The 24976-nt window shown below is 30.8% G+C and overlaps 2 protein-coding genes across 2 annotated transcripts; both read left to right on the top strand.

The window, feature by feature from the left end:
* Nucleotides 1-8376: 8376 nt before the first annotated feature.
* On the top strand, nucleotides 8377-10215 carry LOC142317778 (uncharacterized). Its single transcript, XM_075354328.1, has 4 exons — nucleotides 8377-8465; nucleotides 8630-8920; nucleotides 9004-9111; nucleotides 10183-10215. The coding sequence occupies exons 2-4, from the start codon at nucleotides 8630-8632 to the stop codon at nucleotides 10213-10215; spliced, it is 432 nt and encodes a 143-aa protein (XP_075210443.1). The 5' UTR covers nucleotides 8377-8465.
* Nucleotides 10216-17041: 6826 nt separating this feature from the next.
* Nucleotides 17042-18268, top strand: LOC142317777 (uncharacterized). The gene has a single exon (XM_075354326.1). The coding sequence runs from the start codon at nucleotides 17042-17044 to the stop codon at nucleotides 18266-18268; it is 1227 nt and encodes a 408-aa protein (XP_075210441.1).
* The last annotated feature ends 6708 nt before the right edge of the window (nucleotides 18269-24976 follow it).

Here is a 24976-nt window from a genome sequence, read left to right as displayed (position 1 = left end):
TAATGTATATATTTTATGATTTACGTTTAATTTAAACTAGACAAATGAAAGAGGCTTTGATATATTGGTGGCAGATGTGGGCACCATCAGTTGTCGCACCATCACTTACCTTTTAGCACAGCGAATGTTAGTACGTGCTTACGTAGATGTGAAAATACAAAGTGTTAATCTGTATGTGTATGCGTTCATTCGTGCGCGCGAGCACACACACACAAACACATTCACACTCACAGATATCAGCATGCGAATACAGAACACACTTAAGTATTCACCGCCAGTCATAGAATACGCTCAAAATTCAAACAGTGCATAGAGGAATTGCTCATACAACACATGGATGTCCACCCAAATGTTTTGACGTCATATTGTACAGCAATTATCGTCAATGCGTTAACACTTGTATCCATACCAAACACTCTTTTTTGACACCCACTCTGCTTGACATGAAATAGCGATATAGTCACATCAGCACATTCTGAATATACTATTCTCCAAGCAAAGGTAGTACGTAGTCCTAACGATTAGAAAAAGATACATTATACTCCAAACAACACATCTATTTAACATATTGCTTTAAGTTCCGATTGTTTAATTTCAATTATTGAAGAAAAACATTGAAAAGGAAAATTTTATAGATTAAACTATCATATTAATAGTAACACACATTTTGATATCATGTAGAGCTGAAAGATACTATAACTTTTATTTCCTAGATAAAAATTGTTGAATGATTACTGATAATATAAACTGAAGTACTAATTAGTTACTTTTACGTCTATTGGTTAAGATTGACAGAACTGGAGTTAAACTTTTAAAATTTTATATTACCTTTTGGTGCAGTATTTTTATCACATAAGAAATATTGAACTACGTTGTATTAGAAATTTTTAGGTTAAAACAAAACCTAACCCACCAGGTTGGTCTAGTGGTGAACGCGTCTTCCCAAATCAGCTGATTTGGAAGCCAGCGTTCAAGTCCTAGTAAAGCCAGTTATTTGTACACGTATTTGAATACTAGATCGTGGATACCGGTGTTCTTTGGTGGTTGGGTTTCAATTAACCACACATCTCAGGAATAGTCAAACTGAGAATGTTCAAGACTACAATCATACATATCATCCTTATTCATCCTCTGAAGTATTATCTAAACGGTAGTTACCGGAGGCTAAACAGGAAAAAGAGAGAGGTTAAAACAAAACTTTAATGTTATTATGATGGTTTCAATTACTTCATTTTATAAGGGTACTAATGATTAATTTTAGCTCAGCTATTCAATCTTTTTTTTAGTACCTGAAGTAATTACACAATTAAAGGAAAAAGGATGATCAATCCCGGAAAAGGATCAAAGGGTGTTTATGAGTCGCAATATCAAATGATTTTTCTTGGCATAAGGATGAATCCAGTTTTAAGACAGTCGTATTTGGTTTATTAGATAAGCGTTTTGGAAAGATCTATTATTTAGCGGACATTTATGGGAATGATGTTTCAGCTTCAAATCCTTATTCAACAAACCGATTTCTAGTTTCTGTTTACCTCGTTTCTCTTCACATCCGTATACATTACTTTTTCCTTGTGAATATATATTACATTTTTAAGTATTGTGATTATGTAAATTGTGAAAATAAGTTTAATTTTATTTGAGTTAGCTATATTTTGATTTTTCAGAGGTGATTATCCAAGATTATTTTATTACATTCTTTCTTTATGCTCTGCAGTCTAAGGCCGATTTTGACAGTTACATTTCTAACAACGCTCTATTTTTTTTTGACTTAACATATTTAGGAAAATTGTACTAGATTTGAAACTTTGTTTTTTCATTGATGTGTCTTTGCGATCTGTGTCTACTAATAAGTGACTAATGTAGCTATTTCTGTCGACGGACTTGTTGCTTTTTAACGTCTTCAGTAGTCAGTGGGCACCTGTTTGTGTGATGGTGATAAGATATATATCATGATATAATGCTATCTGAAGGCGTATTGTTGGAGTAACCTAGAGTTTCGGTCGTGAAACCCACCGGGTTGGTCTAGTGGTGAACGCGTCTTCCCAAATCAGCTGATTTGGAAGCCGAGAGTTCCAGCGTTCAAGTCCTAGTAAAGCCAGTTATTTTTACATGGATTTGAATGCTAGATCGTGGATACCGGTGTTCTTTGGTGGTTGGGTTTCAATTAACCACACATCTCAGGATTGGTCGAACTGAGAATGTACAAGACTACACTTCATTTACACTCATACATATCATCCTCATTCATCCTCTGAAGTATTATCTAAATGGTAGTTACCGGAGGCTAAACAGGAAAAAGAAAGAAAGAAAGAGTTTCGGTCGTGAGGGGGAGGACTGGAATAAATGTTTCAGTGTCTTCTTTTGAGACTCTAGTGTGATGTGACTCTTACAAGTGTTTCTGAATACCTACTTAATTTTAGTGTGTTGAAGATTTACATATTTCCATTACACAAACTCAAAAATTCGTCATTGTATCCTAAATTAGCTGCCTTTAAAAAAGTCAATAATAATCACCTTATTCTGTCATACTGGCAAATTTAGTTGGAAATCCGACACAAAGGTACTGTGATTTACACCGATAAGTCTAAATATAACTCAAAAATTACTCTTTTTCCCAACAATTAATTACATAGTCTATATTTGATTTTCTACACTAATACCGTCTAATCACTGTATAATTGTACATATAGTCAAAGCTCTTCATCAAGAAACAGATGAATCGACCGAATTCAAATATTCAAGCTTTTTCTGACGTATTATTGTACTCACAAGAATCGGAAACTATCACGTTTATGCTTTATGTTTTGGTATTATGTTTTTTTTTCAGAAATTTTCTTATTTCGTTCAGTCTGAGCAAATTGGTAATATCACGTGTATCTGCTGCTGCTCTAAGCAAGTAGTAATTCCAAAAAAATGAGACTCCAAAGGAAGCTTGCTCTCAGTCAGGTTTCGTGTATGTGTCTTTAGTTTTTATTAGGTATGTTTAATAAAATGTTGGTAAAATAAAAGTCGGGTTAAATAAAAGTTGAAATAAAAGTTGGCAAATTAGAGATATATATTTATTGAATATAGCTGTGTCATATCACAATGGTATATTTCACGCAAAAAATTCGTCTGTGCGAGGCAATCGCTGGAAAGTAGTTGTCACATTTGTGTTTGGAGCTCAACATATTAATCATAGAGTCATCATGTATTCTTTTATTCGTGTATAACTGTATATAACGTTGCTTCACATTCTCCTTGGTTTTGTACATAACAAATTAAATTTAAATTTACATGCGTCTCACCACATTATTACTGGGGTTAAATGATTTAGTGTTACGGTTTAAGATATGAGAGTATGGATATTTAAAATTAATTTATTCGGATTTGAGAAAAGAAAAGAAAGGAATTTTTACTGTGAATTAGCAAAACAATTCTTTGAAAGAAAGATACAGGTTTAATTTGGTCTAAAGGGTAAAGTAACGTGTTTTATGATTCTGATGCGTTCTTTACTTTGTATCATGAGTACGTTTGTTACCTAAGCCTTTTTTTCAATAAGTTTAAAGCATTTACTTCTGATAAAATATTTTAGAACTGAGTCTGTATTCTAATGTGCTATTTATCAACAATATTATGATACAGCATGTCTACTTGTACCACAGTTTTGACATATGACCAACATTATTCCTTTCTTGACTCCTTGAATCTTTTCACCATCAAATACACAAAATAAAGAAAAATCCTTTCGAGGAGTAGCATTATCTTTCTATCAGCTAATAAAAAAATGAGATAAACATTATTTTCTACATGTATTTTTTTATACATTACTGAAAACAAGTTTTCAGTAATGACGAGCATCTCTTTGTTTATCAGATGTGCAGGACTCTTATTTTTGTTATTATTAATTATTCAACCTATCCTATTTTATAATTTTTTTTATAAAATAATGATCATATTCCTTAAATTAATCAACAATTTGCCTCAAAATTCTCAAGTCGTTAGTGTACATTACGTATATGTACAAAAAAATTGGTAAAAAATGACCATAAATTAGAAATTGTGTGTTTTAAACATTTATTTTTTCTGTACTACATGAATAAAACCTTGTTCTTTAAGTTTTACCTAACTTCTAGAAAGAATAAATTACAAATGGTGATTACATAAATTTCGTTAATTAAACGATCAATTATGTTACTAGTCCAGCAATGATGACAATAATAAATTTCAAACTGAACTCTTTTTAAATGACTAAATAAAGATACAGACACTATAATTATTTATAAGTGCAAAAATGAAATATGCACTAAATTTAAAGAAAGTATTAGATAAATATTTTATAATGAGATACATAAAGTGAATTAATAATGTGGTTTTTATGTAAGTTGTAAAATGTATGTATTTGAGATTCATAGTAAATTCATTCGCTTGTTCTAATTTTTATATTATATTTTTTTAATAATAAAATAATTCACATCGTATTTTTTAATAGAGTATTAATTGAAAATTTTTATACAATTTTTAATGTTGCAGTTCATTTTTCAAGTTAATAAATTAAAACAGAGGAAAACTGCAAGATAAATTATGACAAGCAGTAAGAAATAAATTGGTAGTGGCATGAAAAAAATAAAAATCTTGATATACGATATACACAAAACGTCCTTTCTCTGCGTCATTTCATCACTACCCCACACTTACCCTCAAATTAATTTCCTTTTTAAGAGGGTGATTTTTCATAATTGTGTGGTTTTCTTAACAATAGAAATCTCCATGAAATATTTATTTTATTAATTATTACGTCATATTTCGTAAAAAGGACGAAGAACAATTGTTTAACTTATTTTTTAATTAAATTTTGTTTTTTATTGTTGTAATTATTTTCTTCTTTTGAAAATTTTAAAATCTTTAGATCGTTTATGTGAAAATTAATACATTTTATTTACTCACTAAACGTACAGTTGAACTTACTTGGGAATGTCATCCCTAGATGGACTAAAATGAAAAAAAAGTTAAAAATAAGATACAAATCTCTTGAGAAGTATTTTGGCCATGAGTCAAGGATTTGGTTCTCTAATAAAAAATACTACTCAGTTCTTTCTTATTTTTTAGCTCCTGGAAACTTCTACCTCATGTCTCTCTATAATATTGCTCTTCTTTATTTAATTTTATTTAAAGCAAAATAAATGAAATTTGTCATAGAAGATTTTTCAGTTTCTTTATAACGTAGAATTTCGTTTTTTTTCAGTAATTTTCTTATTTCGTTCAGTCTGAGCAAATTGGTCTAGTTTTCTCTGAAAAATTTTTATAACTGAAAAAGTATTAACTTACGTCATTGCGTTGGATCAATAATTTAAGAAACACCTTGACCTTCATGGTGGGCCCATGCTTTAACAGCCTATTGAAATGACAACATCAGCATTTCATAAGCAATTATTTTTAAATACTAAAATTTTTTGTAAATTAATCTGAGTATTTTAAAATTACATAGTCTGACTACTAGAAGGATCATATACAAAAGTTTTTTCATGATATTTATTTGGTTTTATCTTAGCTAAAAATATAAATTTAATTTTAGCTAAAATCAGTTAAAACTTTGATAAAGTAGAATTAAATTTACACTAATGAAGCCCTTTGGGACCGTATTGTGTACCGCGGCCAGTGACCGAAAATATTACTGCTGCATGTGAGCCCTTGGAGGTTAGCAATTAGCCCAGGTTAATACTATGGAAGTCAACAGCCTTACAGTACTCATAAAGAGCTTCGGTATAGAGATTTGAACGAGTAAAATATTCTCTATTTCCTAGTCTTATCAAATTATAACTGGTAAAACTTGCCATAGTGATTTATAAAAAAACTTCATTTGAATCTAAACCTGTCCAGACGTCTCTGAAGGAAAGATAAATGAAATATTTATTGGTGATATTAAAAATAATCCTGGTTTTTTACTGAAACAAAAGATGAAGAAATATCAAACCATTAAGAACATTTATTTCTTATTGCATATATAACTACTTAAGAATCTTCCAGTGTTGTACAATCTATTAAAAATAATTATTTCAAATACTGATTGAATGGGATTAGGGATTATTAGGGATGTTCTTGGTTAACAATAGTATCAATTAAATTGAATAACATGCACCCGGTAAATTTTGTCTTACTACTCTCAAAAAAATTTATTCGTGATTTGATTGAGACATACCAAATCTTTTAGTGACATAAATCTATAAAAAGCCTTGATTTGTAACAAATATAAACCGAATTCCAACTGCAAGGATGGGATAGGAAATTCTACTTTTCGTTAAACTTACTAAGCTGATATGCCTAACCATCTGAATAAGTTTGGTACTTATAGCTGAGTCGTCCTTAAAAGTTTAGGTAAATTAGATTATTAGACTATTCAAGTGTAGTCCTTAGCTGCTAATTTTAATTAAAAAGATTCCAGTAGACGAATAGAAAGTGTCAAAATCCCAAAAGCTACAAAAATGCTTAAAAAATGGAACACAAAGAAGACAGTTATTGTACTTTTTAAAAAGGTGATTACCATCTTAGCTTAAGTTTTCACTTAAACTATTATGAAAATTCAAATTCAGCAATACAAGAACTTCTTTCCAACTGCTAATTAGGAATTGAATAAGATTCAGAAAGTAAGCGATTTCGTATAGCCTAACTTCTCCCTTTGAGTAACCATTTTACTAAATAAAGGTCTTATCATTTCTAAACCAGTTTTTCAATGAATATTCGCAGAACATAGATTTTATCCAACTGTCAGTGTACATCTCATATGAAGTTTAGGGCAAGATGAACGTAAGAATGTGTTCAATGTTCTTGGACTTGAAAATGATTTATAACACGACAGAAAAAATTGTGTTTTAACATTTATTCTAGAAAAAATAAAAATTTATGTTGTTTATCCTCCTTATTCATCAGTCAGTAAATATTTATTTGTAGAAATAGATAGATAATTTTAAGAAAGTTGTAAAAAGATGAAGAACAAAGTGAAAAAAGGATTTTTTTTTACTTTCTTGGCATCATAGATATGATAGATACATAGCTGTGCTGCAAGAAGGATAGCATATTGTTCAGACTCAGTGCGTGATATTAAAAAATTATTTAAGAAGGACTTCAAAGTTTATAGGTCTTTTTTCAGTTCCCACTCGGCTCCGTTCAGTTCACACAGCTCCTTTCGGATGCACTCGGCTCCAAACAGTTCGCACAGATCCTTTTGGATGTACTCGATTCCTAACGATTCAGCGGCTCCATACACGGCTTCGAACTTCATTAAGGCAGTCTTCTTCCATCAGCCTTCATTGACTCAACGGTTCAAACTTACAAACTATAATATATGTATTTTTAACAATGTATCACTTATGAAATCATTAAAAGACATTTCTATACACTTATACATAATTTTGTATTATACATTCAAATATTAAAGGATCATATCTAATTACGAAGTGATAAATATCAATATTCATTTATTATTTAAAGCAGCGTTAAATACATAGAGTAGTTACCCTAATCGAGGTATTACATCAAGGCGGATATTATTTCGACAGTGCATGGCAACCAATCAAAAAATGTGTTTTAGGGGTGTTGTGTATATTTACCGATGATCCAAGGAACATAAAAACCAAAAAAAGGGGGTAAACTTACTTAAAGTACTATTGTACGTAGGTAGTGTAAAAATGCCGGTTCTGGGACAAGCGTCATCAATGACGTCATCAAAAAAAATCAATGACGTCATCACCCCCCCCCGCCCCCTCTGACGTCATCAAAAAAAAAATTGACATTTGACCCGAAAAAAAAAAAAAAATCCCCCCCCCTCTGACGTCATCAAAAAAAAAAAAAAACTGACGTCATAAAAAAAAAAAAAAAAAAAAATCCCCCCCTCTGCCGTCATCAAAAAAAAAAAAAAAAAAAAAATCAAAATGTGCTTACTTCGGCATAAAAAAATGTACACGTGCTTGCTGACTTTGCATTAACCTTGTTTACTAGTTTGAAAGTCAACCGATAATGCATTTGCGTCAATTGGTGATAGCATTGTTATTTTCAAAGTTATCTCAATGATAATGATAACCGATACATATAAATACCCGCCAAAAATTTAACGGATTCATACTACGTTTTGCTGTTACTGTTACGTTTTGCTGCTACTATTATATTATCATCTTTATCATCTTTATTTAAAGAGGTAAGTGAAATAATATTTAAATGTAAAATTATTCGCTTAAATATAATTCTATTTCATATTTATTTAATAATTATTTTTCCAGCCAATATTTAAATGTAAAATAATTCTGTTCCAGTTTATGTATTTAAAATCAATTCTTGTACATCTAGTTCATAAAATTAAAATAAATAGTAATGCAACTGTTTTCTTTGCAGATTAATTAAAATTAAATAATTCAAAACATATTGGTGCTAAGATTGGAAAACTGGCGTTTTGTATTGGATTATATCAATATTTTCGTCACCTTTATAAAACAGTAAGTTTTTTCTTAGAAGTAATATATTATTACATATTTTTTTATTATTTTTCTTATAAGTAATATATTATTACATATTTTTTTATTATTTTTCTTATAAGTTATATATTATTACATATTTTTCGTTATTTTTGTTAGAGTACAATGAAAATATTTCTTTGTAGATGTCCGAAGAAATGTTTCCAGTAAATGATGCGCAATTAGAACAGGTTGTTTACGATGTTTTACAAGAAGATGATGAATTAGAGGGAACTCCTAATCAGCGGCTGCAGTTATTAATACCGCGAAGGTTGGTGTATGGGGAAGTCGACGACCAACAACATCATCCTTTATTAGATGACGGCAACGATAACCTCATAGCAGAGGCTGCTGCTGATGTTGAAAATAATGAAAGTGAAGAAAGCACAGTAGTAACAACATCATTCATCCTCGAAAACCGTGTTAGATTTACAAAGGCAAATATTATTTTTTTATTTGATAAAAACAAATATATTTTTAGTTTTACAGAGAAACTAATACGTCTTTCTTTCAATTTCAGTTTCATAATGAACAAGAGGCTTATTTTGGACTTAGGCGTTGTCTAAATGCAAAAGAAGAAGGAGAATATAAAATGAAAATAAATATTGAAAATTTACCGATGAAAGAGGTAATCAACTGTGGAGTAATAATTTGTACAACAAAAAATTCTTTATTAATAAAAGGTGGAGGATTTATGCACAAAATAAAAAATGGTTCTGTTCTACATAAAATGTTAAATAAAGGTTTTGCAAAATCGCAAAGGAAACCTGATAAAAATAGTTTTCCTATTAGACTTAGTGAAACAATTGCTTTAAACGATCGAGAAGCAATAACATGCCAATTTTGTAAAATAAATGTAATTAAATTTGTTACTATTCCATGTGCACATCCAGTATGTTTTAGATGTAAGTTATTATATTTTAAAAAAGTACCTGTCGAATGTAATTTATGTAATACTTTAATTGTAGCTTTGAATAAATGTTTCTAAGCTTAATTTAAATTGATTTATTATATTTTCCTTTTTGCAGTCGAATGAATCAGCGATTATAGAAGAAGGAGAATATATTATTTATCCATTTTCCAATAATATATCTAATATATTATTATGTATTGTGAAACATGAAGAAAATGAATTTGACGAAACCCAGGAGGGGGATATTGAAATAAATTCTTTATCAGAAGATGAGATAAAAGAAAAATATATTTGTCAAATTTGCTTTAGTAATTTAATAAAAGTAACTTTTGTTTTGTGTGGTCATTCCGTCTGCAAATTATGTAATGATCGTCTCGAAAGTAAACCTATAGTCGGTGAAAAAAAATGTCCTTTCTGTAGAAGCCCAATACAATTAGTAATTGAAACAAAAGGTGGAAAAATAGTTTAAATAAAAAATTGAAATGACTGAAGCTATTACATGCTAGTTTTGTTTTTAGTATTAAATAATTGTTTTTAATTCTTATGTTAGTTTAAGTAACACTTTAATTTTAGTATTTAATAAATGTCTTTAACGTTATAGTATATTATATTTCCTTTTTGCAACCAAATGAATCAGTTGTTGTAGAAGAAGTAATCAACAGTCATAGAAGAAGAATATAATTATTCATTCGTGAAAAAGGTATGTTAATAATTTATTGAAAGGAATTTTTTAATTTTTTGTTCCTAATATTTTCTGTTTCTAATATTTTTTTGTTTCTGTTTAAGATTGATGTCGCAGTTGCAAAAAGAGATTCTTAAGAGCTACTGTGAGAGGCTGAACATATTTAAAAAAGAACTAGAAGAAATTGAATTTGATATAAGACTATATGCTGTCAAAAGTGGAATCAGAAAAATAAATCTAGGAGATGTTTGTCCCGTTTGCGGCGCTCAGCAAAAGGATAAACACACTCCCATTCAGAATTATTAAAGAATGTGGATTAAATCGCTTCGATAATGATGGATTCGTTTCATGTAAAGAATGTAATTGGACTATAACCTCTGAAACTAATTTATTTCATTGCGGAATTGCACATAAAACACATGATGAAACTTGTAGTGTTGCTGAAGAATTATTCAATTGTTGTTTATTTTTTAAAGATAGCATAGTTTGTATTGACCTGATGATGAGTACTTTTAGTAATTGGCCAAGGCTTTTTCCAAAGGTTGAATTATTGTTGGAAGCAGGATTTTATTTCACCGGCGTGATGGATTCTGTGGCATGTATCGAATGTGGTCTTGAAATTTTTGAGTGGTTGGATAATGATAACCCGTTTAAGGAGCATCAAAAAGTTTCATATAATTGCAAAATGGTGAAAAATAAAATGAAAGGTGTGTTGTATTTTAGTAAACATTTTTATAAGTTTATCAGTAATATATAAGTATTTGTATAATTATTTTCTATTTGTTTGTTCTAGGTTAATTGCTGACGGAGTGTTGTGGAGAAATAATGGGTTCGTCTTCATCTGAAGAATATTTATCAATGATGGGAGAGAGTTCTTCCAACGAGACAGCTTGCGAATCTGAATCTGATATCACAAGCGATTCATGGATAATAGGATTTGTACCGGGAGGTCGAATAAAATCGATAAATCATTTAATAAATATTTTGAAGAAAACTTTCCCTTTATCAAGATTAGAAGTAATAAAGAAAGGAAAATATTTCGGTAATAAAACAGAAGTAGTAAAAATGAAAATACCGACAGTTATTGAATATGAATTTTTGCGAAACAAATTAATTGAGTGGGAATTTTATCTCGTTTATTATTTGTAAAATAATATGTTATCAAAACCAATGAATAAATAGATTTATAAATTGAAAAGAATTTTATTATTTTATCCTTATTTTTCACCTTAAATATATAAGTTAAAAACATCCAATTTAAATTTAGTTTATAATAAAATGATGAGTGTTAAACAAGGGATAGCAAGAGAGCTTCACAAGCAAGCTCGCAGAAATTTTTTGACAAGGTCTGTTGAACTTAAGGGTATAGACGATTTGTACCAAGCAGACTTAGTAGAGATGATACAATACTCAAGATTTAATAGGGGATATAAATATATTCTCACAATTATAAATTGTTTTTCAAAATTTGCTTTTGCTTTTCCATTGAAGAGTAAAAACGCAGATGAAGTTGTAATGGTCCTTAAACCCATATTTCATAAACATAAAATGAAGCATTTTCAAACCGATGATGGAAAAGAATGGTTTAATTCAAAATTGAGATCGTTATTACTAAAATTCAATATAAATCATTATTCAACTTTTTCCGATAAAAAGGCATCAATAGTGGAGCGGTTCAATAGAACTCTCAAGACTAATATGTGGCGTAAATTTACCGAACAGGGTGATTACCGATGGGTAAGTATATTGGATGAAATAATTGAAAAATATAACAATAGGGTGCATAGAACTACTGGTTTTAAACCTAAAGATGTTTCTTATAAAAACGAACGCGAAGTGTTGTTAAATATATTAAAGGTTGCAAAAAAACGTCATCAGCATACGACCACGATTAAATTTAATGTTGGTGATCAGGTAAGGATAAGTAAGTATAAAAAGATATTTGCGAAAGGATATCTTCCGAATTGGACTAATGAAGTTTTTACAATTTTCAAGATAAAACAAACACAACCTATAACGTACATTCTTAAAGATGGGAAAGGGGAAGTGTTAAAAGGAAGTTTCTATACGGAAGAACTTAGTAAAACCAAGTACGGCAACGTTTATGTGGTTGAAAAAGTATTAAAAAAACGCGGTGATAAATTATTAGTTCGCTGGTTGGGATTTGATAAGAAGGAGGACTCGTGGATAGATAAAAAGGATTTAATAAAATAAATTACACTTATGTAATTTATTCAGTAGCAGAGATGGATGCTGAAGAACAAGATCGGAAGCTAACAGTAATTAATTTTGACCGTTTAATAGGTGAGGTATCTGATTTAAATTCTATAAAAAGACATAGTCCTCTTCTTCCAGATAATATCAGATGCTTGGTTGTAGGTCCTTCAAATTCTGGTAAGACGAATGCAGTTTTCAATCTTTTATTTGACCCTAGCGGGTTAAGGTTCAGTAACATATATGTTTTTTCTAAATCATTGTACCAGCCTAAATACTTATTTTTAAAAAGTTTGTTGACTGATGTTGAAGGGATAGGTTACTATCCTCATAGTGATAACGATGTTATTGTGGCACCGGAAGAAACGGAACCGAATTCTATAATGATATTCGATGATGTAATATGCGAAAAACAAAATAACATAACAAAATATTTTACTATGGGACGGCATAATAACATTGATGTGTTTTATATGAGTCAAACATATAGTAAAATTCCTAAACAATTGGTCCGAGACAATGCGAATTTTCTCATGGTGTTTCGACAGGATGAAAGAAACCTGAGACATATATATCATGATCATGTTACACCGGATATATCATTTGAAAAGTTTAAAGAAATATGTAATGAGGCTTGGAACCGGATAAAAAATGGATTTTTAGTAATTGATAAGGAGAGAGATTTTGATAAAGGACGGTACAGATTTAATTTTGACATCTTTATCGGAAAGCCTGAAAAAAGCATACAAAAGCGCGAAAGAGAGCTTGAAAAGAGCCTGAAAAAGCCTAAAAAAGCCTAAAAAAGCCTACAGGCTAGCGTGCACGCTTATGAAAAAGCCTAAAAAAGCCTACAGGCTAACGTGCGCGCTTATGAAAAAGCCTAAAAAAGCCTACAGGCTAACGTGCGCGCTTATGAAAAAGCCTAAAAAAGCCTACAGGCTAACGTGCGCGCTTATGAAAAAGCCTAAAAAAGCCTACAGGCTAACGTGCGCGCTTATGAATCAACTTTAAATACTTCAACATACTTAAAGAAAGATAGTGAGTGCATGCAGTCAGATTAAACATAAATGTCTACTATGGAGGATCGTGAGCGTGTCACCGCGGAGATCGCGGAGATCCGCAGGAGTATTAAAAGAAAACATGGCGAATTGGTAAGAGGAAGATTCGAGTCCGATTTAAGACTTCAACAAGATTTCAAACCACTTACTGAACCTCTGATTAAGATAGCAGAACAGTTCGGTTCTGAAGAGAGAGAAATGGGAAAACGGATAAAAAAAGGAATAGATTCAAAAGAACGTTCACTACCGAAAATCTCAGCTGAAGAGTTGCGTGAAAAAGAGGAGCGAGATTACCGAGATTTTGAAAAGAGGTTTGATATGGGTTCTATATTCGATCAATTAACTGAAGAAGATAGGATGAAACATAGTAAACGTTCTTTAGCAAATGATGAACCAGAACCTGAAATAAAAAGGTCGACTGCAAAATTACATAATAAGATGGATACTTCTAGTCCATTTCCTTTTCAGCTAGCTCAACCATCTGATAGGGTAGATGATGAAATGACCGGTATGAGACGTCGACAAAAGGCTAAAAGATTTCTTTCTTATTCGGCTCACCATCGAGCTGAAAAAGCCGAAGAAACCGAACAGTCACCTAGGATCGAACAAGAAGAGACTTATGAATCTCAACCCAGCATAGTACAAATGTTGAATACACCCGAAGGGAAAATGCAAATGAGCATGTCTCTCAAGACAAGCATGCGAGAAGGGTTAGCGCAGGAATTTATGCTTGACGCCATCAGAGATGTAGAAAACAACATGGATAACGTTTACGGTGTTCATTTTGAAGGAAACGAACTGAAGATTGGAGATTCATTAATCGATTTCGATAAGGAAGTAACATCCTGATAAGAGAAGTGAAGTATCCTGCAAGCCGAGGTTTGTTCGAATTACTTTTCTGGAAAAAACCGAAGTTATTCACTGAAGAAGATTTGGAAGAATATAGGAAAATTTTAATCGCAACAAATGCGCACAGAAGAAATAATTCCGCTCTGGAACGGGTAAAGACTAATTCGGGATTTAAGTATGTGGAAGTAATAAGCAAGCTTTTTCCACCGTTCACCTCGAAAAAACGAGGTGAAGGTTTAGTACCATCTGCAATGACTTTGAATGAAAACCATAAAGTCGATTACGTTTATTTTGATGATCCTAACGAAATCTGTGAGAGGCTAAAACTATTGATCGCGTCAAAAAAGGCAGGTAATACCGCACATGATAATGAAATTGTATCGATAGTCGAGGAATTAAAAGAACGAGGACTAATAAAAGGAGAAGGCGCACTGTAAGCAAGTCATTTGAGATCATGCCAGTCAACAGGTTAGGACAGACAGAATTTGGTTCAAGAATCCCGTTTGGGATTACTGAAGAGGGTGATATCGACGCCCGCGAAAAAAAAATTTGCAATCTAGCATCAGCGGAATATTATGATGATGCTGTTAACATGGACGATTGCATATATTTAATCGAGCAATATGCCTCTGATCACGATTTTTTAGCGTGTGAAGAACAAACACATTTTAAAGTGGTAGATTTCAAAGGAGCTCGTGCCAAAAACGCCGCTCATCCAGATGATGAAAACGATTTGGTGACCATGAGATATGTACGGTTCCTTATTCAACAGAAATTCGATGAGATCATCGCTAAAATAGAAAATATGATAGGAAAAGAAATAGAAAATCCTTTAAGAAGTAAAAATACTAATGACCCCATTGTTCGTCAGCGATTAGAGGAAAGTATTTCTCGATTGAAAAGCGAGGTTCAGAAAGATGCGGTAACTCAAACTGAAAAAGAATCTGATTTAAATACGGATGCATTGACCGAAGACTTTTAGTTGGGGATAAAATGAAGAGCACGAACAAGTGTAACGTTAGTTGTAAAACAGGAAACGGATTGATAAGTTCGATCGAAAGTCTTCCGGGTAAAACTTTCGGTATTGCACGTAACGTAGTAGGAACAGTTCTCAATCGGGCTGTAGATCTTCTTCCTTTCGAGGCTCACATACCCGGTTACCAATATTGCGGACCCGGAACAAAACTAAAACAAAGATTGGAAAGAGGCGATCTTGGTATAAATCCACTCGATAAAGCTTGTAAGGCGCATGATATAGCGTATAGTATCTACAACGATTCTCGGCGAAGAGCACAAGCTGATAAAGAGTTAGCGGAAAGAGCTTGGCAAAGGGTATCCGCGCCCGATTCCAGCATTGCAGAGAAGGCTGCTGCGTGGGCTGTAACAAACGCTATGAAAATAAAGAGTAAATTCGGCGGAAGATTGAAGAAAGCTTCAGTCAGAGGTGTGCGAAAAAAAACTACAAGAAAAAAGGGGAAAGGTGCTTATCTTGAACCGTACCGATCTAAAACCGGATGCGGCGTAAAAAAACGCCGGTCTGCAGGTCGCAGTCGTCGTCGTCGTCGTCAAGGCAGAAAAAAGCATTAAATTTACTACGCAAACTCCCCATTCATCCTTTATCAGATGTGGAGTTAATACGGTTTGCGCGAAAAATTAATTTACCCCACTTCAGAGGTGTTTTCATGCGCGATACTTTACCAGCTAGAATAAATAAATTCGAATCGGGAATAGTGAACTTGGACAGTGTCCTCAATCCGGGTACGCATTGGGTTTGTTATAAAAAACGTAACGCGAACGTGTTTTATTTTGACAGTTACGGTAATTTACAGCCACCTAAAGAGCTAGTCCAATATCTTAAATCCAACAAAGAGAAAGTCAACATCCAGTATAATTTAGACCGCAGACAGGATTTTAATTCAGTTGTTTGCGGGCATCTATGTTTAAAGTTTCTGATATGTTCTGCCTAAACGGAAAATCTTCTATACTGTCTGCAGATTTTTTCCCTCCGATAGAACTCGGCGATGCCGCGTGGGAAATCGGCCTGATTGATTTTATGTCATATAATAACATTCAAAATGTAGAAAAATAAAAAAATAATATGTTTTATTACGGTTACCATGGCAGTAAATCGATAAAGCTTCCGCCGGGGATGTATGAGATTGATGATTTGAAAGTTAAATTGAAACATGGGATGGGCAACTGCGATGAATCGAACGCGACTGACAATGATAAAGGTAAACAACGAAATCGCAATAAAAATGATGCAAAATGTTTGATTAAAATCTTAATCGAACCTACGACGATGCACTCGCGTTTATTTTGTACTGAAATAGTAGATTTTACAAAACCACATTCTATCCGTACTCTTTTGGGATTTGATGAAATGGTCCTACCAGCAAACTTCTGGCATACATCTCAGAAACCTGTTAGTATTTCATCTGTAAATGCAATACGTATAAGTTGTAACATCGCCCGCGGTTCATTTGTAGGCGGAGAAGAAGGTCATATCATTCACGAATTCTATCCCAGAGTTGGACGGGGATATAAGATAATTGAAGTACCGCACAGTGTCATTTATCTTCCGGTCAACACCAAGTCTATACGGAATATAACTGTGCACGTTTATAATCAAAATTCAGAACTGATAAGTTTCGGTGGTGAAGAAGTGACGGTGAGACTGCATTTAAGACGAAGAAACGATGGTGCTGATTTTCGTTGATAAAGCAGAATATAAATTCCCTCCCATAGTCCCGTTAACGACTAGTCAACCTGCGAAGCTTAAACGGCTAACACGAGAAAACGTACGATTTTTGGAATCTTTAGGTTTTAAAGTATTACAACAATGAGCGGACAGATAATAGACGTTGATACTGCGAACGCGGTATTTGATGAAAGCATTACGGGTAAAGAATTTCATACTCACTATCCTTATGCATCAACTACATTTAATAATAGTGATGAAATAAGAATTCCTGTCCAGCAACAGGATGTATACACGCTTCCGTGCGAAAGTTATTTACTCATCAACGGAACGTATAGTGATGCTAATGGAGTTTCAGATTCAACACTAAAACTATGCAACAATTTTGGCGCGTTTCTTTTCGATGAAATTCGTTATGAAATTGCAGGACAGGAGGTGGATAGGGTGAGAAATGTGGGGATAACTTCAACGATGAAAAATGCTCTATCACTGAGAAACTTCGAAAAAGATTCAATTTTTATGCATGGTTGGTCATCGGACGGTGTTGAAGATATCCAACCGGTCAACGGTGTATATATCGATGGTGAATCGGCAAAGTTTAAGGTATTACTTCCGCTGAAGATGCTCTTGGGCTTTTTTGAAGATTATAATAAGATACTGCTAAACGTTAAACAGGAACTCATTCTGCTTCGGGCTTCCACTAATAATAATGCTGTTGTCGTTCCAGCTGGAAAAACATTTACCTTCACAATAACGAAAATTAGTTGGAAAATACCATATGTTAACGTATCGGATGAAAAACGGTTATCACTTCTTAGACTGGTAGATAAGGATGAACCGATTTTGATGATGTTCCGAAAGTGGAACTTGTACGAATACCCAACTCTACCTATCAGTAAAGATGTAATTTGGACCGTTAAAACAACAACGCAGGTGGAAAAACCTCATTATGTTATCATTGGATTTCAAACATCGAGAAAAGGAGACGCAACAAAAAGAGCTTCGAATTTTGATACCATTTCACTTAATAACATACGCTTGTATCTGAATTCAGTATATTATCCTTATGAACACATTCAAGGAGATAGCATTATATTATACGAAATGTTTAAGAGTTTCTATAGATCTTATTATAACAGGAATTCAGCGGCTGCGTTAATTACCCCATCCAAGTACTATGCTATGCCATTAATCTTTATAGATTGTTCAAAACAAAACGATACTTTGAAAACTGGCGCGGTCGATATTAAAATCGAGATACAAACTTCTACCAACATTCCCGACAACACAACAGCCTATTGTTTGATGATAAGTGATTGCATAATGCAATATTCTCCTTTAACTGGCACAGTCAAAAACGTTTCCTAACCAGTTTAGTCTGTTAGTCGGTAAAGTCAACATGTCTGTCTTTATATCAGACTACTTTTTTTTGTTTACCCAACGCTGATGTCTACATTAAAGAATTAGTTTTAATTTCTTTGGATGGGCTCCGATTCGAGCAATATCTATTCAAGCCACCTTTTGACTACTATGATATTTCATCTCAAACTACAAGAGTTGCAATACAAAACTTTCAGAAACAAATCGGATTCAATTGGAATTCGGGTTTTATTGAACACTTGAGGTTATCTACCATTTTTGAAAATTTAGCACCAATGTGTACTATATATGTAAAGTGCAAAGAAAAGAAAAAAGTGTTAGAACAAATACTAAACAATAAACGGAATATAATAAAAGACCTTGACGGTTACGATTGTCCTCCGATCGATTTATTCGGTTCTTCAATAAATAAAGTATGCCCTTTTGGTGAAAAACATAATTGCGCTATGAAAAAGGCTATATGGTTACACATGTGGTGGAGTGAACAAAGTAAATTTTATTATATGTTGGAAACGGTGGGAAATGCTATAGAAAAAGCAAAAGAGTGTTATTTAAACAGTCCCGGACGTAACGTTCTACGTCACCTTCCTAAGCAGGTTATTATCGACCTTTACGGAAGGTATGTTCCGCCTAAAATTTATGAGGATCTACCCAACTACATGCAACAAGATCCAGACATCAAGATTCTTCAACTGTTTCCTGAAGATGAAAAAGACTGGAGTGAAGAATAATAAATTTTAATTTGAAATAAAATTGTATTTAAAATTTAACATCAAATAAAATATGTATTTGTATTTTGATTATTAAAGAACAATAAATAACTTAAAAAAGAAATAGTTGTTTTTATTTTAGGTTTAATTATCCCTTCTCCTCTAAACAATAAGATTTTGGAATGTATTTAAATGAAATGTTCCATTTGTTACGTTCAGTCTTTAAAACAGTGCAATAAGATGATTATCATATACTTCATAACGTTTTTTATCACAACAATTTCTATAAATGCAGATGAATTTGATTCTAATAAATTTCTATTGGACTATGGATATCTCAAAGGAGATAATGCAAGCTTAACTGATGAAAAAGCAGTAAAAGATGCCGTAAAACTGTTTCAAGAATCTTTTCATCTTCCGGTTAATGGGGAGTTAAATAGTAAGACCATCGCTTTAATGCGTGAGCCTCGATGCGGTGTACCAGATATATTACCGTATGTAGTTTCAAGAATGTACCGAATGGCGATGTACCAGAGACCGAACGGAGAAATAGTATTAATTGAAAATCATAAATTGTTTATGTTCAATCTTAATACTCAACAGTTGGTCATAGGCTATCCTAGGAATGTATGTTCACACTTTAACATCGGTCATCCTTGTACGATTAATGGTATCGTAAATACATATACTGGAAAAACTTATGTGATTTATAATGAAGATTTTGTGGGGGAGATAAATGAATGTTCATTCACTATTGCTCGAACAGATCTTGTATCCAATCTGTTTCCTGGAATACCGGCAGATATAGATGGGGTTACTCGTTTTAACAACGGACTACTTTATTTTTTTAAGAATGGAAATTATTATGAGTATAATGAATTCTTCCAAAAAGTAATCAGATTTGGAACTAAAGATCATGAGCTTTTTGGTTTGCTATGTTACAGTAACAATATCTTAAAACAGTTCACTGAATTTATCAGTAAATTTCATGTTTATCCTAAAAAAGAAGTTTAAAAGGAATTGTGTGAATTTAGGATAAAGAAAGAATTATGGATAAGTTCATGTAAAAATTATATTTTTGATTGAAATTTGTAATCAAATTTTATTTAATAAATTAATTCAGAAAAATGTATTGTAACTTATTTTAATAAAAATAACTACCTTTTATCCTTTTTATAATTAGTTTTTAATGATAAAAAAGGTTGAAATAAAATAAAAACTGAAATAAACTTTGAAAAATTATTTATTTTTACAAAACATTTACTTTTGACTATAAAAAAATGCTGGATACATTTTATTAAATATAATAAAATACTAAATACATCTTTATTTAATATAATAAAATAATACATACATTAATTTAATTGAAACAATAAATATCTATTTAAAATATTAAATACATTTTAATTGATTATAATAAAATAAAACATACATTAATTTAATTGAATATAATAAAATAATAAATATATTTTAATTGAATATATTAAAATACTAAATACATTTTATATTGATTATAATAAAATAAAACATACATTAATTTAATTAAAACAATAAATATTTATTTAAAATATTATTGATAAAATTACCAATTTTTACTATATAATATAGAATTATATTGTTTACTAAATAAATAACTAAACCATTTATTCGATCTTTCTGTAAGAAAGTGAATCTTTACGGAATTATTATGTTTTTTATTAATTAAAATTGATACAATGTTATTGAGAGTTTCTGTTGTTAAAACAGAAAATATATAATTTTCTTCTTCATCATCAATATTTAAATTTTTAGTCAAATGAACACAAAGATAGTTATCAACCATTTCTTTAACTGAAAGATATGTAAGTGAGAAAAAATTATTTAGTAAACAATAATAACATATATTCGGATCGATTACATTCTTATAATTAAACGTGCTGTATACATTAACTTTAAAATCTAATTCATTTTCGTCTAGTATTAAAAATAAATGCCTTAATTCATCTGTAACCTCTATTAAGCCACTAGTTATTGCTTGAACCACACTTAATGTTGAACATGCTACTAATGAAAGCGGTTTGGTTACTCTAATGCTATAATAACAAGATTTTTTGTACATTTTTAACTGAAAAGAAAAAACAAAATTGAAAATAATTTAATGATTAAATAAACGTTTAAGTTCTAAAGGAATATCAACATGCCCCCAAGGTAAAGTTAATATGTTATTAACTGCAACACGTTTATCATCATAACTGCTTAATGCTAATTTGTTTACTGTCACAGTTTCAACTAAGTGTTTTTTTGATCGAATCAGTTTCATTTGAACATAAAGGTCTTTGCTATCGTCACTTGCTTTCAATAAACAGTTTCTGTAATGGTTGATATTTAATTTGTTTTTTACTACATTCTTTTTTATTCCTTTAGCTTTTTTCGTAATCCCCTTTGTAGTTGTAAAAGTATATAATTTTGCTCTTAATCCGATAAATTCTTTTATAGGAATGCCGTTACATTCATCCTTAAATTTACCTAAAACTTTTTTATTTTTAATTGAAAAAAGAGGATGTGAAACAGGAAAATCAGACGTATCAAAATACTCAATAAAACTTTCATCTTGTAAATCTTGGTAAAAATCATGAGTCTCTATTTCATAAAAAAAGCTATCGGTATCCATATAAAGAAGATTAATCTTAGATCTATATTTTTTCTTCATTATATTATAATGAAAATTATACATTAGTGTCTTACTAAGTTCTAACACTGATAGACCCACATACAGAGGTTTATCTAATTTTATTTTTTCTTTAGTACACTGAACTGCACAAAGATTTTCATTATATATTATTCTATCTTTAAATGTTGGTTTCGCGATAAGTTTCATCAACCTTTTTTCTGATGAAACCAATTCTAAATTAATACGTTTCCTAACGTTTTCCATACACTTCCCAAATACCGCATTATTCATTAATTTAAATAAGTCTTTTTCAAAATCATTTGTTGCCGATTGTCGATTTATAGTATTTAAATTTATATAGCTTTTTAACCAAGGAGATTGAATAAATTGCAGTATTTTATGTACTTTAGTTACTCTAAGTCCGTTACGAATAGCTTTGATGAGTGTCAAACAAGGGATAGCAAGAGTAATGATTCTGTTAATATTAAAACAATATGTTCACTAGCATTCTGCAACGCTAACCATACATCCGAACATACATCATTATCATTTTTATAATAATACGTTAAAAGATTACATGCAAATGCATTTTCAATTAGAGTAAACTCTCCCATACGCTGAACTGCTTCCAACCTAACTCTTTTATATTTATTGTCCATTTTCCTGTTTCAATCCTGCGAAAAAAATTTAAACAAAAAAGTTAATCAAGTAAACATTTAATTTTTTTGCTGTATAGGACTTACCTTTGCAACTGGTCTAACTACTTTTTTATACCCGTTTTCAGTTTTTAAATTATCACATGCTAGCGAAATAATATCATTAATTAATTCGAAGCGTTCATCATTTTCATTAATAACCATCTCCAATTTAGTTTTTACTCTTTTGTATCTATCCTTAAACAATAACCCTTCAATGTCATCTGTCTCAAACAACTCTAGCCTCACCAAATATTTACCTTTTTTTGCTGGTGTCCATGCTAAAAATTGTTTGTCATTTAATTTTATCTCAATTGATTGTGAATAAGTAAATGGTTCACGTTGCGGGATGGCCTCTTCGTTAAAAACGTCTTCAATTGTGCTTTTTCTATTACAAACCTTCATGTAATTCCAGATTTCATCTACATCAGATTTTAAAAATTGTGGCTTATCTGAATCACTCAATCCTTTCGCCCCTACAAGAATCTCACTACAGGGTAATGTTTTATGTAACACATCTAAAATACCCATTTGGTTATCATCATATGCGTGAGGTAACATTACCCTAGTTCTGAGTCCTTGTATATAAATTTTTAAAATCTGAAATATAGATTTTATTTTTATTGATGGATGCGCCATAACTTTCTCTTCAGCCCTACGTAATGCTTCTTGCCAGAGGGTGATAGAAATCAAACCATACGAATAAAATAGAATAATAATATCAATTAATGTTATTGAAAGTTCATCCGGTTCCATATTAATCAACCCACCAGCTGAAGAATGTTGTAAACCGGATGGACCCGGTCTAGCTTCATTTTCTGCAGGTTCGACAGCCTCCATACCTCGTAAGATGTTTGAAATTTCACCGTTGTTAACTAATTGTACTTCTTCTTCCTCATCAGATATAATAATTCTTCTTGCTCGACTCATCTGTTTAAAAATGAATTCATTATTTAACGTTTTTAAAATAAAATTTCGTATATTTTTCGAATTTATATTATCAAAATCAACACATATCAATTCATTTATAATAGCATGTGATAAATACATAATATTTCTTATACTGTACTGATTTATGATCTTACTCCTAATCACAATTTGAAGTATAAAACTATGTGGAGTAACAATTGCAATTTTCCATTGTAAACATTTCAAAAGTTTTATCTCATAATTAAAAATATCATTTTTATTATATAATCCAGAAGTTAAACTAATTAAATCACTTACTAAAAAATAATTATACGCTTCAATATATTTTGAACTAATAAATAAACACACACAAGCTATTAACTTTAGTTCCGCACTTTCAATTTTTTCTTTTGATAAAAACTCATTTAAATAAATAATAGCATTTGTAGCTACACTAAAATATGAATCGTTTTTTAAACAAAGATCTCTTATCCAATTTTTAATATTAATTATACTTTCTATGTTTAAATTCTGATTAATGTTCAAATTAATTTTTGTAGTAAATGGTGATTGCTTTTTAATTAAACTTAAAAATACTCTATCCAATGTTAAATTTTCATCACACAATGCTATTACTTCATCTTGGAATGATTCTAAACAAAATAACATTTCTGAAAACATAAATTTATATTAAATGAATTAATTATTGAATTACTAAATTAGAATTTTTTTAAAAATATACAATCCCATCCCAACCCTCACCATGTAGTGGATGATATATTGCTGTAAATGGTATCGGGTTTTCTGTTATTATTACTACTGCAGTAGGAACTTCTATTCCCTCTTCATCATCAGAATCTATTGTCTCACCTACTACATCTACAAAATAGTCGGGAAACAATTGCTGGCAAACATCAAATAAGTCTCCTACTGCTAAAGATTCAAATGGAACTATACACCATTTAGTTTTACATTCATGTCCAATATTTTCACAATCACTACATACGTCGCTTTCATCAACCTCTTCTTCACTTTCATCAATCTCTTCATCAATGTCAAACATATTTTTAACAAAAAATTCATTTTTTTGTAAACACATTTTTAAAAACTATTTTATATTTATCTCTTTAAATGAAGATAACAAAGTAATTTTATTTAATCTGTAAAAAAAACAGTTGCATTACTATTTATTTTAATTTTGTGAACTAGATGTACAAGAATTGATTTTAAATACATAAACTGGAACAGAATTATTTTACATTTAAATATTGGCTGGAAAAATAATTATTAAATAAATATGAAATAGAATTATATTTAAGCGAATAATTTTACATTTAAATATTATTTCACTTACCTCTTTAAATAAAGATGATAAAGATGATAATATAATAGTAGCAGCAAAACGTAACAGTAACAAGAGTATTAATTTTATTTAATCTGCAAAGAAAACAGTTGCATTACTATTTATTTTAATTTTGTGAACTAGATGTACAAGAATTGATTTTAAATACATAAACTGGAACAGAATTATTTTACATTTAAATATTGGCTGGAAAAATAATTATTAAATAAATATGAAATAGAATTATATTTAAGCGAATAATTTTACATTTAAATATTATTTCACTTACCTCTTTAAATAAAGATGATAAAGATGATAATATAATAGTAGCAGCAAAACGTAACAGTAACAAGAGTATTAATTTTATTTAATCTGCAAAGAAAACAGTTG

The sequence above is a fragment of the Lycorma delicatula genome, chromosome 1 (genome assembly GCF_047948215.1).
Source record: "Lycorma delicatula isolate Av1 chromosome 1, ASM4794821v1, whole genome shotgun sequence".
NCBI lineage: Eukaryota > Metazoa > Arthropoda > Insecta > Hemiptera > Fulgoridae > Lycorma > Lycorma delicatula.
Note: the sequence above shows the minus strand (reverse complement) of the source record. Positions and strands in the feature narration are given on the sequence as shown.